General features: G+C 38.1%; 1 protein-coding gene across 2 annotated transcripts in view; it reads left to right on the forward strand.

Annotated features, from left to right (window-relative positions):
• si:ch211-195b13.1 (STKc_SGK domain-containing protein) overlaps nucleotides 1–19,522 on the forward strand; it is a 63,739-nt gene that overhangs the window by 38,128 nt on the left and 6,089 nt on the right. The window contains exons 1-10 of one of the 2 annotated variants that reach the window (XM_028818775.2): nucleotides 11,332–11,698; nucleotides 13,671–13,746; nucleotides 15,996–16,068; nucleotides 16,399–16,442; nucleotides 16,547–16,604; nucleotides 17,431–17,514; nucleotides 17,637–17,768; nucleotides 18,474–18,586; nucleotides 18,684–18,807; nucleotides 18,904–18,999. In XM_028818775.2, the coding sequence (XP_028674608.2) occupies nucleotides 11,629–11,698; nucleotides 13,671–13,746; nucleotides 15,996–16,068; nucleotides 16,399–16,442; nucleotides 16,547–16,604; nucleotides 17,431–17,514; nucleotides 17,637–17,768; nucleotides 18,474–18,586; nucleotides 18,684–18,807; nucleotides 18,904–18,999 (870 nt within the window). In that variant the 5' untranslated portion in view covers nucleotides 11,332–11,628. Of the gene's footprint in view, nucleotides 1–11,331; nucleotides 11,699–13,670; nucleotides 13,747–15,995; nucleotides 16,069–16,398; nucleotides 16,443–16,546; nucleotides 16,605–17,430; nucleotides 17,515–17,636; nucleotides 17,769–18,473; nucleotides 18,587–18,683; nucleotides 18,808–18,903; nucleotides 19,000–19,522 lie in introns of those variants that run through there. The other variant, XM_028818769.2, reaches the window with a different exon arrangement.

Raw genomic sequence — 19,522 nt, forward strand, 5'->3', positions numbered from 1 at the left:
CTATTAATTTCTTCTGCTCCTGCTTCCTCTTATCATGCCACACCTTTAAACATTTCTGCTACATTATATTTTACTTTTCTTAGTAAGTAAGTCCAATGCTTTTAAACAAAGCAATATCAAAAATAGAAAATAAATATTATAATCTCTGTAAAGAAAACACACAGAATCATCAACAGGAGTTGGACAGCCATGTGCTACTCCATTTAATGATTTTGGGTAGGTTCATTTTCTTATGGAAAGAACAGGTAAGAGTTAATCCAATGGGGGTCTTGCTCCTGGGTGTTCTAATGACAACTCTTCCTTGCACATTATTTCAATTGAAATGGTGGAAGCAGAGACAGGGTTGCATCCTTTCCCGTGTCCTCTCGTAGCCTAAGGTCTTTCTAGCTGAGGAAGTTAGAAACACTTAAGTTGTGGCGTTGCTTGTATATCTGTCCCCTGTATTACTATCATTTTGGACCCTGGAATGCATGAGACAATAAATATTTAAAAGTCAAAATAGACTGAATAAGCAAGAAAAAGACAAGTCATATGTTTGTTAACATTAAAAGGCAAGACCGCCAAATTGTTCGTCTTTGAATGGAGTGATCATAAATGTCTGGATGTTCAGATTCATTTGTTTACATCCTTTCTGATATTGAAGATTTTTACCTAATGATTTTTTTTTTAAATGTCTTTTTAGAAGGCTATATTTTAAAGTGGTATCCACTTGGGAAAATGGTGGATTACAAATTTAGAGCACAAAGCTCGTAGTTTTGGAAGGTCACAGATCCAACATTCTGGGTTTTCTTGTGTTGGTTTTCATTTGGGTACTCTGAGTTTCGTTCCCCTACATCTCCAAAGACATTCACATTAGGTTAATAACTGATTAATTCCAAGTTGGCCGTAGTGTGTGTGTAAGAGAGTGAGAGAGAGCGAGAGAAAGAAAGAAAGAGAGATACCCTGCAATAATCTGGTGCCTTGTTCAGGGCTGTTCCTGCCTTGTACCCAGTACTGCTGGAATAAGCTCCAGTCCCGACAACCCTGAATTGGATTAAATGGGTTTGAGAATTTATGGTATGTTACAAAAGAGTGAAGAACGGTTTAATCATAATACCTGACTGCTTAGCTGGGTCTCCTAGGTCCTTCAATAGAAATCAAATGCCATAATAGTTTAAAATTCTAATAAGATCTTTAAGCCTTTCACTACATTTTCCACCAGAGTAATCATTCGTCCCAAGCTCATAAAGAGCTTTCTTAATTTCAGGCATGCCCACAATCGTCCGCCCACAGCAAGCTAAGTGGGAAATCCTCCCAGATGGTCTTACGGTATGTAAACGAGAAGCAAGGCTTGCTGAGTCAGTCAGTAAGGGAGAGAAGAACCGTTGGCCAAACTTCTAAATTTACTCTTAATGCCTTTGTCATGCTCTGCACTAGGAACGCAGAACAAGGTGTGGAGTGATATGCTTAAGCCAAAGCTACAGAACTCTGATAAGTTCTGTTTGAATCAAACAATCTTCTGCATTTAAACCAATGTGACATGTACTTGCCAAAGCTTCAAAATAATATACGGCAGATATATTTGTTCTCTTATACATCCCTAATGTAGCCTGGTATTTTGTCCAGACAACCCAAGGTAGACTTAGCCCTGTATTTGGCAAGGTGGGTTCAGAAAAGTAATGGATGGGTGGAAATTTATTTTCACAATTAATTCTTTGCTAACTTCTTGCCTCTTAAAATAACTTGCACTACTGTAGCTGTACAACCTGCCCAAGATGACTAAACGTTTTAAATTAGTATATGATACACAGGCTTACATTTCACCTGTAATGACATTTCTCCAACTTCTCTTCAACCCCAAATCTAGCTTCATATTAAACTTTCTTGCTGGTAATAAAGTAACCCAAATGTCATAAAATATTTACAGACAAAGAAATCTTGCATTTTTTTATCAGTTGTTTATCTGTCTGTCTCTGTATTTCATGCCTGGGAGGCATTTGGTGCAATACAGCACCCAAACCTGGAAAAGACAGTAAAGTGAATGTCCACTCATCCATTCCTCCATTTTTTTAACTGATCTTTTTGTGCTTCCATCCATTTTGATGAGTTTCTATCACATAGACAGAAATCAAACCCATGCACAGTCACCCATACTCACTTATCCATCCATTTTACACATTTTTTTCCAGAACAGATTTGTGATGACATTAATAATAATAATAAAAATAATTAATTACATTTATATATAGCTTTTCTTGCTGCTCTAAGCGCTTAGATAGAGGGGAGCCACTTCAACCACCATTGATGTGTAGCACCTACCTGGATAATGCGACGGCCGTCATTATTACACCAATATGCTCACCACACATTAGCTATTAGGTGGTGAAGGGTTGAGAGAGATAGTCAATTAGAGGAAGGAGGTGATTAGAGGGCCAGAACTGACATGGCTGTGATGGGTAATTTAGCCTTTTTTTGTGCAAATATCCTTTTATTTATCTTTACATGAAGATTAAAATTCAATAGTTACTACTAAGCATTTGTTGTAGTTATTTTATTTCATTCTTCCCACCATCTCTGCAAGTTTTTGTAGCATGGAAGTTAGGAAGGTCACAATTGTTTTAAAATCAACTCATAAAAACAAAAACACAACCAAAAACTAAAAATTAAAAAGAAGGTTCACTGTCTTACCTTTAACTGCTTTGACTTGGGTTTTCATTGTGGGCCATTTAGCCAGGACATCAGGATAACCCCTACTCTTTTCAAAAGATGCCCAGGGATCTTTAATGACCACAAAGAGCCAGGACCTCAGTTTTACATTTCATCTGAAGGATGGTGCCATATTTACAGCACAGTATTTCCCTCACTGCACTAGAGCATTGGGCTCCACATACAGACTTCAGGGTAAGCATCTACTGCTGGCCTCCCCAACACTGCTTCCAGCAGCAACCAAAGCTTTTCCTAGATGATCTTACATTCAAGTACTGGCCAGGCCTAAACATGCTTAGCTTCAGATGGATGACCTGTTCTGAAGAACATTATTAGATGCAAGGAAGGAACGAATCATGAAAGGAACACAAGTCTCTCACAAAGGCATACTTTCACTCTTGCTATATTTTACTCATCTGTTTTCTAAAATCATCCATACATTCCTTAGTTCATATTTTCTGAGCCCATCCGTACTTTCATGGATGCTTCTTTGAACTCATCCATCTATACTCAACATCCTTTTTCTCAATTAAAGATATATTATAGCAACAAATGCAAGGTCCCTAGATGGCATGCTAGTCAATCACAGGAAATATTCACATATTCATCCCCACACTCACTCCATGAAGCCATTTTCTGAGCCCATCCATCCACTGATCCATTATATAATTTATAATAACTTAATATATAGTCTTCTGAAAGAGAACAACTTTTCAAAGTGCTTCATATGCAGGTATAGCACACCATAGATGCAACTTTATTCTGCTGATCTGACAAACAGGTGAAATGAATCCTAGTGGGATGACCGGACATCTCATATTTTTCAAGAACATTCCAGTAAATGGCCCTCAATTTTGGGTTCCAAACTTATTTCTTTCATCTTTTTTTGACCATATGTTTCACATGATTAATTGCTCATTCTATGCAGCATGGTAGTTAGTACTACTGCCTCACAGATCCAACATCCTAGGTTCAAACCTTATGCAAGTTCATTGTCTATGTAGACTTTAATTGTTTTCCCTGTGTCCATATGGGGTTCCTCCAGGTAGTCCAGTTTCTTTCCACATCCCCAAGAACTTGCAGTTTAGGTTAAATGGCAATTCCAAACTGGCCATGTGTGAGTGTGGGTATGACTGTGAGTGAGTCATGCAATAAACTGGCACCCTGTCCAGAGCTGTTCCTACAATGTGCCCAATGCTGCTAAGATATGCACTTCCACACCATGACACACAATAGAATTAAGCTGATCAATAATGATATGTTTTGTGCTGGTATTGCTTGCAGAAGAAAGACACCATAACATTCTACCAAAAATACTATGTCACACATCGATCAAAAAAAAAAAGACATCCTTGCTCCCTATATTATCCATCTTCTAAATAGTAATGTGAAGGTCCTGGTTAAAGAACAGAGAAGATGCTTCTGCCTGCAGTATCTCAGGATCAAACCTGATTTATCCAAGGTAGACACTTAGTTTCAAATGTTTGACCATTGTTGATTGTAAATTAATATATTACCCAACAGTATCTGAGTCTCCAGAGGTTCTACTGTCTTTAGATGAGGAAAATGCTTTTGATAGAGTCAAATTGGGCTGCCTGTTCACTACATTATGCAATTTTTGGTTTGGCTCTAATATATGTGTATGGATTAAATTATTCCACTATAGCCAGAAGCTTTAGTTTGTATATACTGTCTCATATCAGTCCCAGCTATTTAAAATTTGAATAAGGAACCAGACAAGTATGTCCATTATGTCCAAATCTTCTTTCAATAGCTATTGAACACCTAGCTATTTATCTCTAGATATAATTCAGTATTAAAAGGATCATAAGGGCAACACTTGATCAAAATATATTGTTTTATGTTAATGATATGCTGCGCTATATCTTAGACCCAATATTGCACTACTTTTCCAATTAAATGTGTTAGAAGAATTTCATAGAAATTATGAGTTTAAAATCAGATTGAATAAAAACTTTGTTTTCACAGTGAATGCTCTCACATGCCAGACTAAACTTGTGTCAGAAAAAATACATATTTAGGAGTAACTGCTACAAGGCAGCTAATAAATATTTATAAACATAAATTTGGCAATATGATAGAAAATATTCTGCAAACTGATAATAGATGGACATCACTCAAGCTCAGAGAAATAATATTGTCAAAATGAATATCCTCCGATATCTTTCTCAGATCATCCTTATTTACATTACCATATTTTTTAAAGTTAGATTCAGTTGTAGCTTTATTTACTTGGTATTCAAAATGACCACACACATTAAAATCTTTAGAGAGACCCAAAAAAGAAGCTGTCATGATGTTACATAATATTCTGTTCTATTTTGGGGCTGCAAATATATGAGTACATACACCAATGCTCATTTCTCAGATAGTCTTTGATTTAGAATCATGCCTAACCACATAATAGCAATATTAAAACCAGATGAGATAACATAATGTTAGGAAATATCTGTTATGGTATCCTATAATGCATCATCTGGAACAAACGTAACTTTCTTAATTGAAAAAACTAATCTACTTCTCAGGACTCAAGGTAAAACCAGTGTCTCTGTAGAAAAATGAGAAAATACAGAAATGGGGGTTAGGGTAACACAAGGGTATTCCCCATAAAATGATGAAAGAAAACAATAAAATGAAACAAAATATGACAGTCAAAGAGTTGCTGTGATCACAAAGTAGAAAGCAAATGAACACTATTGAAGAGTTGTAGTGCACTCATGGATGCGGGTTGCGCCGTCCTCACAGGTGGCGCAGTGGTAGTGCTGCTGCTTTGCAGTAAGGAGACTGTGGAAGATTGTGGGTTCGCTTCCCGGTTCCTCACTGTGTGGATAGCGCTTTGAGTACTGAGAAAAGCACTATATAAATGTAATGAATTATTATTATTAACTGAATGCCGATGTTCTGGTATCATCCATCTTTATATCCTGTCCAAGACAGAATGGGTGGGACTTCCGTTTTTATGGCAGAGGAAGTGATGCTAGTAGTCTGGCAGCTGGTCTGTCCTGGAGGTAGAAAAAGAGAAAGAGTTACCAACACTGCTCTTTCAAGAGCGGAGGTGGTATTACTAGAACTGTCAAAGCCTTGTGATTGCTCCCTATTTATGCAGGTCTGACAACCTTATGTTATCTTAAACTGGAAAAAATGTAAGTGTCCCTCCACTGAATGGTTCAAGACTTCTTTTGCTTGACCATTTCTTCTGTTTTATTAAATATGAGGAACCACATTCTGCTTCTTGGCACATGTCTATCTGATATGGTTAGGGGAAAGAATTTAGGTATGTGTTTTTAACCTGAAGTAATGACTTGTTTTTTTCTTGAAACACAGTGATTGTACTGTTGTATGACTTATGCGAGTATATCTCACTGAACTGGGCATCATTATAAGTACTTTGTTCTCTAAAATATAGAAGAAAATGATATGTTAATATTGCATTTATGTTCCTCACTTCAACATTGTATTGTACACAATATAATGTTGTTGTATGCATAGCACATATAATTTACCTGTCACATCAGTTCTTTTGTAAAGAGAAAAGATCTGAACAATCAGATGTCCAGTGATTGCAAATCTTACACCTATGTCAATGTATGCACTGGCAAAATAGCCTGATTGAACTGTTTGTGCCTCCTGAATTCATCTGAAAAACAAAGTCCTCGAGACAAAGTCAAGACAAATACCGCATTGATCGTGAAATTTAAAGATTTTATTTTAGTTTATGTGATGCCTGCTTAGTTAATCAGGTAACAGTGATCTTTGCACTGTTGACGCCATAGAAAGTGACATTATAAATATGACTTGATTAAATACTGCCTTATCCCTCTGTGGATTTAAAACTCTTATTGTTTTACCATGGAAGGGTTTCAGCATCACCATATCTCACACTCTTCACAAATAGTGTTGATTGATTAATAAAGTAGTTACAGGGTGCCTAATGTGGGGAGACTGCCACTCTATGACCACAGAGTTAGAGGCTGAGGTGGGCAGATGCCTCCAACAGAGAACAGCATGATAGAAGTAATGCAACATTGGTGTGGCAGTGGCCAAGGTGTATCAGTCTGTGCATGTGTCTAGGATTATAGGTTATAACTAGGGACACCCATGTGTGATTTATGCCAAAACTAGTTAATCCCTATGTGAAGTTTTGAGGAAAGAGAAGCTGTTTAGGCATTACTTATATTAAGTGTTTAAGTAGATATATTGTGTGTGTGTGTGTTAAGCTTTGGTTGGGAGAGTAGGCCAATCCATAACAAACATGGGGAGCAGTATGTCCAAGCCCATAAGGAAACCATCTACCATCCAATAGGGTGGCTGGAGCAAACAGAGGGAGACTAAGAACAAAAAGCCCTCATGGCTTCTCTTATTGGCCTGAAGCAAGAAAATTGACACCTACTATAAAGGTGTACATTAGGAAATGTAAAGAACAGTGTCAAATGGTGGGAGTGGAGAAGAAGGAAGAAAGAGAACCAGAAAAAATATAGTCATCAAGAAGACCCATGCCATGAGATCCAACAATGTAACCTTATTAGACTGAACGCCATACACATTGTGTGTGTCTGCCAGCATTGTCTTTGACAGCTACTCAAACATCCAGGTTGATTTTGACACATCAATTTACTTTTTCTTCTGCTTTAGGCACATTAAGAACATTTAAGAACATTGGACTATAATGACAAAATAAAAGTTTAATTCATGCTCCCATTGCTTGCCTTTAATATTATATTTGCTCTATCCTGCTATCTGGGGTATAAATGAATAAACAGCAGACACCCTCTAGTAGGGAAAGTGAAACACAGTAGCAGGCATTTTGGATGCAGAAAAGATGCGTAGTCCCAGGTACAGGTAAACTGCGGCTGCAGGCTGTATATCTTGCCTGACATGTTGAGTGCAAAGATGGGATGGAGGACTTAACTGTGGGTGCACATAATAAAGTTAGGATATCATCATCCCAAGACCCTTATTTTTATTGATAGTTAGCTTCTAAACAAGCAGGAAGTAGCAGTAGGATTTGTGCTTTGGATTTGATTTCTTTTCTGCATTTGGCTTTTGTTTTCTTTTTTGCCCATTTGGTTACTGGTTTTTCTGTTTTGTTTTGATTTACCACCGTGTTCTGACCTTTGCTTATCCTGACCTTAGCTATTGCTACCTTAAGCCTATGTCACATTATTGTGACTTTTCCAGTGATTTTCAGCTGTAGTCCTCTTTTAAATAATTTTACATAAGCTTTCCTAGTCTTTGGAAGTTGATGGCATGCTTCCGGGAAGCTGGCCATCTAATTTGACATACCTAGCGACTCACTCCAATTAGTCCATGACTTGCTCTTTAGATACAGGTGCAAGCTGTATTGTGGAGGAGAGCTGACAACCAATGAAAGGTCATCCGCATATAAAATGCATAGAATGTAGCGACAAGGAATGAGGAACACACTTACAAGCAGAAGAGGAGCTCATCTGTCTGCTGTCTCTTATCTTTCATACTAAAACACAATGGAAAAAGAAAAAAGGGCCAATTCTGCAACTGAACTCACCCCAGCTATTAACCCTCCATAAAGTGTCGGCTCCAATAGGCACTATTGGTGTTTTGGACCTTACAAACTAAACAGAAGCTTGTCTGTCTGATGTCTCATGTTTTATGTACCATGGAAAAAAGAAAAAAAAAGGGCAGAGATTGCCGCTGAACTCGCCATAGCTGCTAACCCTTCCTACAGTGCTGGCTCTGTAATGGGTGTCAAAAAAAAAAAGTCAGTAAAAGTGACATGGGTTGCGATTTTAAGTCGTGTAATTTGACATGGTGCGGTGACAAAATCAGCAACAAATTTGACATGCTCCACGACAAAAAGTCATGTGATGTGACATTGGCTTTAATCATTTCCCAGTTTTATTGTATTCTCAATAATCCTTGGGCATCTTTACATGTCCTTGACAAGCTCAGTGGGTAACTAGGGCCTCCTTTCAGTTTTGTGGATTTTTCTTATGAGTAAGTAGTGTTAATATGGATGAAAGATAACACTGTGAGTTTTAAAAATGGGATTACAGCAGTCAATTACTAAAATGTGAAAGAATCCCAATTACACATTCAAAGCATTATAACCTGTTAAGAGTTCCCCAACTGAGCACCAAAACCCACTATATGCATACCCACTTGCTACAAGAAGAATCCTGCTACTGTACATCTGAGTGAAGACCAGCCTTCACTTAATGTTTTTAGGCAGTGACATTCATGAGTTGGAGAATCTTTATCAGACTCAAAATATCCATTTTTCTTTTTCAGTCGATCTCCTTTAAAAGAACCTGAACAAGACTGTATAGCATGGTGCAGCTTCTACACAAACACCCTCTAAAACACGTTTTCAGGCATGGCTTAGCTACATGAAATTTCTCACATCCACCCTTAGCAAGTGGGCTTTCATCTGCCTACATATTTGTAGCAAACTCCTCTACTCTATGTGACACAACTGGCATTTGCTGTGACTCAGGCAGACACATATCCCCACAATCACAGAATTTTAATCTGAAGCTGAACCACCTGCCATTCTGTATTTTTTTTTTTACTCTTTTATGTAACTTTCAAGGTTACTAAAGTACATTGGTATTATAGACCATTTAATTATTCTGTCATGTTGCTTGTCATAACCTCAAATCCTAATGGAAAGTAATTGTCTGTAAGTATTATAATAAATGATTTTCTCTTTTAAATTGGGAAGCTTGTTAGATATCTATACTGTGTGATTGTATTAATTCAAAGGGAGTCAGCTACAATAGTTTTAAAATGTAATTGCAATAGCAAATGTAAGATTTTATTGATGTTATTTCATCAGAACTCAGAATCTTAACAGAAGCAGTCAAGTTTTAGGTTTATATTCTTGGAATTAGAAAGGTTTACATACCTTTATATCAAATGTGCCACAGAGAACTTGGAGGTGATCAACGAATGGCATATGCAATTTATGATGGTGGTGCAGAAAAGGACTGGAAAGCATACATTTCCAGTCCTTTGTGTCCTTTTTATGTATTTATTTTTTTATTTTTTGAAAATTTCAAGTTTCATTCACATTCAACATAGAGAAATCTGCTAGAAAATGTAAACAATAAAACTAGGCATGGCCAATCAACTCTGTCTATGCAGCATCAGATAAAACACTGGGTGAGACTATAGTCCATCTCAAGGCACACTCACATTTTACACACTCATGAGAGGCCAACTGTCAATTAACTTTGCACTAACATTTATGGGATGTGGGAGGTAAAAAAAGGGAAAAAAACATACAGTGTACACAGATAGTGGTTAGGAAAGAATTTGAACCCAGAGGTCTGGAGCTGTCAGGCAACTAGGATGAAAACAACACACTAGGAAATTGGAGTACACTCTTAAAAATGAAGGTGCCAGCGTGGTTCTTCAAAGCAATGCCATAGGGGAAGCATTTTTGGTCCCAGAAAGGACCATCCACATTAAGGTTCCAGAAAGAAACTTTTTTATTTAGAGCCTTAACAGGCTCCCTAAATAGCCATGAATAGAGGATTGCAGATTTGTTAAAAACCAAAAAGTAACACAGTCTAAGTTTGGGTTCCTTGATCTGTTAGCATCCTGCTAGGTAGCCTGCTATACATTAAAGATTTCTGTTTTGTCCACAGTTTAAGACCCTTTTGAAAGCCCCCCCCCCCCCCCCCCCAAAAAATTTCATATGCAAAGAACCCTTCCCAGAATTAAATGGTTCTCACACAACTGAGTAAAGTGTGATTATTGAACCGTTATTTTTAAGAGCATACATGCAAGCTGATGCAAATAATTCAAACAATTGTTTCTTTAATGACTTGTGATGTACTGCCACCCTATCCAGGATTGTTTCCTTCCTTGAGCCCAGTATACTGGTGGCACAGGCTTTGAGCCCCTGTAGTCTTAAATGGGATTAAATGGTTTTGAGAATATTTTGTCACATTATTTCACAAAAGAGAGCAATATTCAAGAACTGCATTTATTTTTAAATATACAAAACACTGTAATTAACAAGGAATGAAATACACACAAAAAATAGCATATGGCAAAGTTTTGGCTAAAAATAGGCTGTCAGTTCCATTTCATAAAATATATCTATAATAACTTCAATTATTTTTGGATCCACAAGGTTATACTAAGAGAGAGCATGCAGACTACACACAGAACCAAACTCCACAAAATGTGAGTTGAAAATGTTACCTGCCCCACCACTTTGCAGCTACTTCAGTTAATTTTAACTTAATGACATAAGCAGAAATGATTGCCAGATTTTAAAAATGCATCTTATAAGACTATCAAAATTATAAAATAGCAAATGTTATTAAAGGAGTTTTGTAGAAATGCTGTTGCTGTTTATATCTTTTTTTCAAACTTATTTGATTCGTACTGCTTTTCTTTTCCTGCTCGCAATATCAGCAGCATTGATGTTGTGTTGCAGAAGCAGCATTATAAAAATGTATATATTTAAGCTTTAAAATTATTTAAGTCATTGCCGTTAAACAACTTATAATATCATTAGATGTAACGGATACATATTATCAAGTGAATGCCAAGATCTGATCGGTTATGATGTCGCTCTACTCCACTCTAGACCACCCCCATTTACAAGGAGATTCTACCGTAGGCCAGAAAGGGGAGCCGGAAGGAGGACGGCTTCAGCGGAGTTCCCATGCGTCACAGACGAGTCGGAGTAGCACCTGGTTGCCTAGTAACGCTGCTGATGTCACGCCTGCAGCCAGTCCCACGCGTTCCTCATATAAAAAGCCGGCACTAGAGCGCTGAGAAGTTCCGGACTAAGAGAGCGTTTCAAGGGGTTGCATTAAGGCTCTGTGCTCGGGAACAGAGCAGTTTGCAACCGCATTGGATATAACGAACAGAAGCCTGCTTTAAAACATCTATCATCGGTTTTGGTGACCGTCGCATATTTTCTGGATGTCTGTCACAGATACTACCTGCGATTTAACCTACTCAAAAATGAGAGGGCTAGTGACATTTCTAACTGGTATGTACTTTTTTGTTGTTTTTACTTGTCACAAGTAAATCTACTTTTTTACATGATTTGTTATTGGAAAACGTTGCGAGGTTATTTGTTTTCTTTCATGTCCGTATATTGTATATTGCACATTACTTGGTACTGGATAGTAGGCGATTCTCTAGCCTTGAATTTGCTACGTGAGAACATTTGCAAGAATAGTTGTATTTTTTGTTACATTATAAAAATAATTAGTGACAAGGTTTAATTTTCGACTAAATTATGCCATTGTTGACTGATAAACTGCACCCAAAACATAGAAAGATAACTCGTCAGTAGCGAAGCAGCGATGCAAAACTGCCGTCAAATGTTTGTTTTTTTTAATTCACTAATTGCCTGCTATTTATTCGGATCAATGTAGGACTATTTGCTGGGGATGAAGTCCCTCGGTAAAAAACTTAAAGTTGGATGAATAAAGACTGGTATGTTATATCTGAAAGAGATCTGGAAACCAAACGGAATTATCTTTCTATTATCATTTAGGAAGACAAATGGACTGAGAGAAATGAATGAAATACCGCAAGTGTGTTCCTTCTAGAAATACTAGATCTTCGGTGATGTTCCGCTGTTAAAAGAGAAATGTTGATCTCGAAATCGGAAATTTCCAAATCTTTTTGTATGTCTTGTCCTTGTGTAACGGTCTAAAAGTGCTGTAAATGACAGTACAGGAGGCGTTGCGAAATAACTTGTATTCTGTGCTCTTGCTAAATACAACAGGCAGTTGATTCGATTCAGGAAAACTTTTGATGTTTCTGTGGTTAGATTTACGTTATTTATAATGAGAATGCATTGCTGCTTAGATTTTACTTTCTCTTAAAAGGACTTTTAATATATACATTTAGCTTACATTGTGTAATTATTTTTCATATTTGTACGTTTATTTTTTGTCCACTCAAGCTTTATAGTCGTCCAATTATCCCTGTCACTGTGACACGCCTCTGTCACATCATTAGCTTCCCGTGTTGGCACTAAATAAAGCATGTGAAGCCTGGGATATTCTTTTTACTTTTACCTTCAGTATTTTCTCATTTAGTTCCGACAATGATCGGCCAAGTTTTCTACATTTCTTACAAATAAGCAACACCAATTCCTGTCGCGAACTTCTCCATTAACTTTAAAGGACTGTGAACCGGTTTTTTTTTTTTTTTTTTTTTTTTTTTTTGTCAGATCTTCACTTTTGCATGTTCGTACTTTTTTTTTCCTCCACCTATTTGCCCAGGCCTGGTGATCCACCTCTCTGCGTTGGCTTGGACCTTGTGATGATTCCCAGCTGTCATACATTTTTGTGTGGTGTACTATTAGGTCTCCTACTGGGACTGACATAACTAGTGTATTATCGAGTTCCATGAGTTGCTCGTTATTTACAACGTTTTTTGCATTGTCCTATTTGTTAAAAAAAAAAAACACGCCCATCACACGTATTCTAACTTACGTTTAATTATTCACATTAATGGTTAGGCAATAAAATGTCTTTAATTACGATCTAAGATTTGAATAACTCTAAAGTGAGTCAGTGTGAGAGTCTTCGAGTATGTCCATTAATGGACTGGCGCACCGTTCAGAGATGGTACCTTCCTTGTGCCCAGTACTTTCTGGATAAGCCGGTCGCATACGCCACTTTATTTAAAATTTAATAAAGGATATTCCTGACATGTTTTAGTGTTCTAACCAGTTATCTCGCGTAGCAAGGTAACATAGTCCCGTCTCTATCATGATCATGCTTATCTGATCAAACTGATGGCACAAGCCTTTCTAGAGCGCATTTTCTTTAAACTTTTATGTTTTAAAACAGTTTGAAGAGCTCAGTATATCAGATTCCGATTCAAAGACATCTGATGACTAGCGGTCTCTGGAAATGCAGTGCCCGGGTCTCTTTAAATTATAATGACGGTGTATGCGTTTTTACTCTGGCTTACGCAAGTGACCTTCTTTTGTGTTGCAGCCTTCATTAAGGAAAGGAAAATGGGCTTAAACGACTTCATTCAGAAGCTGGTTGCAAACCCACACATCTGTCAACAGTGAGTATCCTATTAGAGATTATGTCCTCTAAAGTCTAGTGTGACCACAAGCGGTTAACGACGGTTATTGTGTATTTAAAAGACGCTCAATTTGAAAAGAAATATGTACGAGGTTTGCGGTGTGGACCAGTGAATCTCCTGCCTTTCTGTTGAAATTTAAAAAATGCCAGGGTTGTATGTTTCAGTTTAAAATTTTCACGTATTTTTAAGAAAGAAGCGGTAGATGCAATGATAGTCTTTTCATGCGTAGAAGCGTTTAGCTGCACAAGCGCAAGTGGGGACCCTAATGACTTTGTGGCAGCGCTTTGCCTGCATTGATCTTCATTGGGTGACGCAACAGCGCAACGGAGAACACAGCCACAAATAGCTCTAATCACCTGCAAAAGACGGCCGTCCGGCATCAAATGAAGAGGGATTTGTGGTGTAACTCGACATGTGATGAAAACTGACAGGAGAGACCTCTGTCCGCCATACACACCTCACTAAGTATGTGACCTTGTGCTAATTCTCGAGACAAAAATACCTTAAAGATTTCTGCGTAGGAGGTGTAGTTGGCATCCCCGCCACCTGTGAAATGTAAGGATTAGAGCCTTTTATATTTAAAGTACAATACAGTACATATATACTCTCTGTCAATATAATGGATTGGAGTTCTCTCGTGGGTTGTGTGGTGTTATCCCCTTTTTTTTGCTCTATATTAGGTATTAATATATGTAAAAAAATTTTTGTTCTATACATTAGTCTTCAAATACAACCAATTTTTAAAATATTTTAATGTAATTGTTTTGCTAGTAACACAATATTGGTGAGTTGTATTTCCCTTGTCTAAGGCGAACCTTATTAATTTTCAATTAAGAATTACCACAGTATTCTATATAAACAATTGTACATAATTACATTGGTCACCATTGGATTTCGCCTTTCATGTGTTCTGGTTACATGGTATGGAAGTGGTGTAGACTTCAGAAAAATTGAGGAATTTCTACGATTCTTTTAATGCCATCTAGTGGTAAATGGCAAGTAGTGGGGAGAGAGAAAAACGGTTGTGTATAAAGACCGAGTACGCTTTGAAAATACATTCATATCTATCCATCCCTTAGTTTTTCTGGACACCGCTGAATTTAGGAATCCATGCTATGGATCCAAGCTATTAATTACGCTTTTACATACATTTCTAAATTAATCCGTGGTAATATTATTTGTGAAGGTGTTGAATTTGCCAGTAAAGAGATGTATACATTCTAAAACCAGTCTATTCTAATTCAGGGTCGCTGGAGCCTATCTAGACTGCACTAGGTAAAAGGTGCCAGGTTATCACGATAGTGGGGAAAAAAAGAACAGGAGGTTCCTTAAACTGATGAAACATAAATATCTCCCAGTGTGCTAAGAGCAGCAACCGTTAAAAAAGTTGACTATTACAGGTCTTTCAGATTTTGATTCAAAAGCTGGTGGACTTGGTAGAGATTGTTCTGCTTTGTGCCAGATGTCTGGTGGGTTTGGCTCCAGCTTCTCCACAACCCTGCTGGATAAGCAAGCTTAGAAGTGGTGGAGGATGGTTCTTTTTTTTTTTTTTTTTTCTTGCCTCACTATTAAAATTCTAAAGCCTGACCTTGACCTATAGTCAGTCCACTGCAATGGACTGGCGCCTTGTCCAGGGTTTGTTCCTGCCTTTCGCCCTGTTCTAGCGGGGATAGGCTCCAGCATATCCTGCGATCTTGGTGTTGATTTAGCAGGTTAGAAAAATTACATGGCATCTATGGTCTAACATACTTGTATGTTCCATCCATCCATCCATTATCCAACCCGCTATATCCTACCTACAGGGTCACGGGGGGGGTCTGCTGGAGCCAATCCCAATCAACACAGGGCGCAAGGCAGGAAACAAACCCCGGGCAGGGCGCCAGCCCACCGCAGGGCACACACCCACACACCAAGCACACACTAGGGACAATTTAGGATCGCTAATGCACCTAACCTGCATGTCTTTGGACTGTGGGAAGAAACCGGAGCACCCGGGAGAACATGCAAACTCCACGCAGGGAGGACCTGGAAAGCGAATCTGGGTCTCCTAACTGCGCGGCAGCAGCGCTACCACTGCACCACCGTGCCACCCTAGCTGTATGTTACTAAACTTAAAGTATGTAAATGTGCTATTTGTAGTAAATATAAGTCTTATTGGCACCATGAAGGATTTCATTTCCCCTTGATAGTAACACTTTGTCTCTCTCTCTCTCTCACTCTATTAATAGTTCGGATGTCCAGGTATTTATAAAAACAGATGAAAACCAAAATGAAGACGAGGAATCCTGCATTCCACGATCTGTAAGTGTATTTTCTATTTGTAGTATTAACATCAGCAAGAGTCCCTGTTTAATTGCAACAGCTGAATATTACATTTATTCCAATAAGAGAAGACTGTGCCTTAAATTATTAGTGATGTGGGCTCAATTCATGTTGGGGGGGCTGTGCAGTTAAGAGGATAATCACTGAAAGAGAAGAAATTCACATTACTGTAGTGAAGTTAATTGACTATTCTCTTTCAGATCCTTTTAAAACCATGAATTATTCAGTTTAGTACCAGGACAGATTGTCTGTAGAATTATTTTTTAAATATTTTAAGAATAACCGTCATTAACTTCATCTCTTTTTCAGCTTTGTCTGGGTTCAGCAAGAGGCTCTCTAGCTGAAGAAACGCAGTAAGTATTTGAAAGTTATTGTGTTGAGTTTACATTTGCTACTTACTGACCATTATCAGTGAACTATAAAGTTAACTATGGTCATGTTTTCCACTGTTTTGCAGAGTGAAACCATCTGATTTCGACTACCTTAAAATAATTGGCAAGGGCAGCTTTGGAAAGGTTAGTAGTGTCTATATAGTTAATAGTTTATGGAACAGTAAGTGTTTTTTTGCTTGCTGATGGAGCAGAAATGCGTGTCCATTTTTCTTTTCAGTCCTACTTGTTTCAGGTACTTGTGCTTCATGCTGACGTAGTGCAATCTTGAAATGGTAGTTGAGAGCGAGCAGCTGGCTGTCTGTGCTCAAACAAATGTGACCTACAAATGGAAAATGGGGGGGGGGGGGGATGAAGGATGCCCACCCCGCTCAATTGTATAGCAGCAATACTGCAGTTGCTCCACCTTAGTGTTTCCAAAGTAGGAGACATTCACAGAAACCTAGTGCTGGCACCATGAGTGGAGTGCTCCATGGGCACCCTTACTTTACACTGCAGCATAGTGTGTGTAATAACTGTTTTTGAGAAAAAAAAATTGCCTGTCGCTATCCTTCAAACAGTGCATAATAAGTGACATCGCCACTTTACAACAAAAATTCTTAGGGGGTTAAGATTAACACACTTTCCCCCTCCACAACTCCAGGCAGTTCCCAATTAGGTGATAAACAGGCCTATCAACATTAATAATGATCTCTCTCTATTTAAGCCTGGTTTGTATTTCCTCTCCCCTTCTCTATAGTACCTTGGTGATCCTGCAGCTCACATCAAGTTGTGCTTTGTGCAGGTGCGAAGAAAGTTCCAAACTTGGTCAGCAACTTCTCATTGAAGCACAAATCCATTTTCTGCCTTGGCTTATTTCCATTCATTTTAACCCAGTATTGCCCACAGAAATGTATCCAGTGTTGCTGGATCTCATCAGAAGTACTACAAGCTTTTTATTTTATTCTTTCAGGTTCTTCTGGCTAAACATAAAGAGACGTCTAAGTACTATGCAGTGAAGGTGCTACAAAAGAAAATCATACTGAAAAAGAAAGAGGTAAGTTTCCAGCATGAAAGAGGCTGAATGTGTACAGAGACACCATCACAAAGTCCGCTACTAAATCGTAACCTTTTACTTTCAGTATTTCAATGTAGATTTTTTTTTTTCCCTTACCACAGCAAAAACACATTATGGCAGAACGCAGTGTCTTACTGAAAAACCTAAAGCACCCTTTCTTAGTTGGACTTCACTACTCATTCCAGACAGCAGAGAAGCTCTACTTTGTCCTGGATTATGTCAACGGGGGAGAGGTAAGTACAGAAAGAGCATCTTGACACTGAGAAAATTGCTCAGTTTTCCAGCTCTTAGCTTTAAAGAAATGACGTTAAAGAATAGTCCTACTTGTAAGTCAACTGGGGATATTCTTGTTAAAAATGAAGCAGGCTGCAGTGTGCAGGGACAGGATTTGAATAAGCAGATCTGAAAAATGAATGGATTATCTTGGACTGTCCGTCCTACTGTGCTGTAGCATTGCACCAGTTTAGCAACAATATTTATCCCCAAGTTAGTACAGCATACATGTATTTGAAATGTAGGGATACTAGTAGGATGTGGGTGCATACAGACACCATACTAGCAATGGACGAGTAATAGAATCTAAAGTGTTAGAGTCATGAAACTAATCACTTTCTCATTCTAATGTAGTGCATTTTATTTGTACAGTGGCACTGAATGAGCCAATGCCTCACTAAGCACTGGCTAAAAATTCAAAATTATCTGTATGAACTGCTTATATTTTAAAATTAAATTATTCATTGAGGGAAAAGTAATAACCGAGTACTAAGATTCCATATTCTGTTGTCTGAATATCAAATACAGCTTGATATAAGTTTGAGAAACTCTGGAGAAAGAGCTACAGGAATTTTTGGTTATTAACTCAACCCACTACTGTAAATGTTGCTAACTTCTCAATTTTAGTCCAACTTTGTGATGCTCCTGTACACTTCTTTCAACAGCTGTTTTACCATCTTCAGCGAGAGAGGGTCTTCCTAGAGCCTCGGGCCCGCTTCTATGCAGCAGAGATTGCTAGCGCATTAGGTTATCTTCACTCCTTACACATAGTGTACAGGTATGTATTAAGCATATGAAGATTTAGGTGAAAGGGACACTTGCAATACCAAAATAATTATTGGTGCACTGAATATTCCTTGTTGTTTACATATTAGAGACCTGAAGCCTGAAAACATCCTGCTTGACTCAAGAGGCCATATCGTGCTAACAGACTTTGGACTGTGCAAAGAAGGTGTTGACCCAAATGGTACCACCTCCACTTTCTGTGGGACCCCAGAGGTAAGACACTTTAGCATAACGGGTCATGGAAAAAATTTTGGTGCCTAGTGTCTTTAATGTTCTCTGACAGCAACTGTGCATTTGATTTCTTTCCAGTACTTGGCTCCTGAAGTTCTCCAGAAGCAGGCTTATGACCGTACAGTTGACTGGTGGTGTCTGGGCTCTGTGCTTTATGAGATGCTGTATGGACTGGTGAGTACTTGTTCTTTCCATTCCTTGCCACCCTCCTTTTTTCTTTCTCCCCCACAATTAAATTGTCTACTACAGGGGTTATAACATGGTTCAAGTTGTATAGCTGCCAGTCTTGTGCAACTTTACAAAATCCTGCCTAAACTGTTTATTAGTGCACTATTTTTTATTGTTCTTGCATTACCCAATCCAAAATGCACCTTAGTGTGTGAGTAAGTCTTATAAGAAATAAGGCCATATTTGTTTGGTTAGCTTTTAACATTCAAGGGTTGCTAAACTCTGTTCCTCAGTTCTAATTTCATTAAGCATCATCTTTTTGAGGAAATAAAAAATCTCTGTGAGGGTTTGTCTTGGCATTTTCAGTTAAAGTTGCTTGTGTCTCTTCACTCCAAAAGTGGTACACTTATGACAATTTTTACATGGAAATGGGTGCCAAGGTGCCATTTCCCATATCTAGGAGTCTTTATACTATGTTCTAACTCTCCCTTAATCTGGCTTCTTTATAGCATGGCAGAGGATGAGTGAG

The sequence above is a fragment of the Erpetoichthys calabaricus genome, chromosome 14, assembly GCF_900747795.2.
Source record: "Erpetoichthys calabaricus chromosome 14, fErpCal1.3, whole genome shotgun sequence".
Taxonomy (NCBI): Eukaryota; Metazoa; Chordata; class Cladistia; order Polypteriformes; family Polypteridae; genus Erpetoichthys; species Erpetoichthys calabaricus.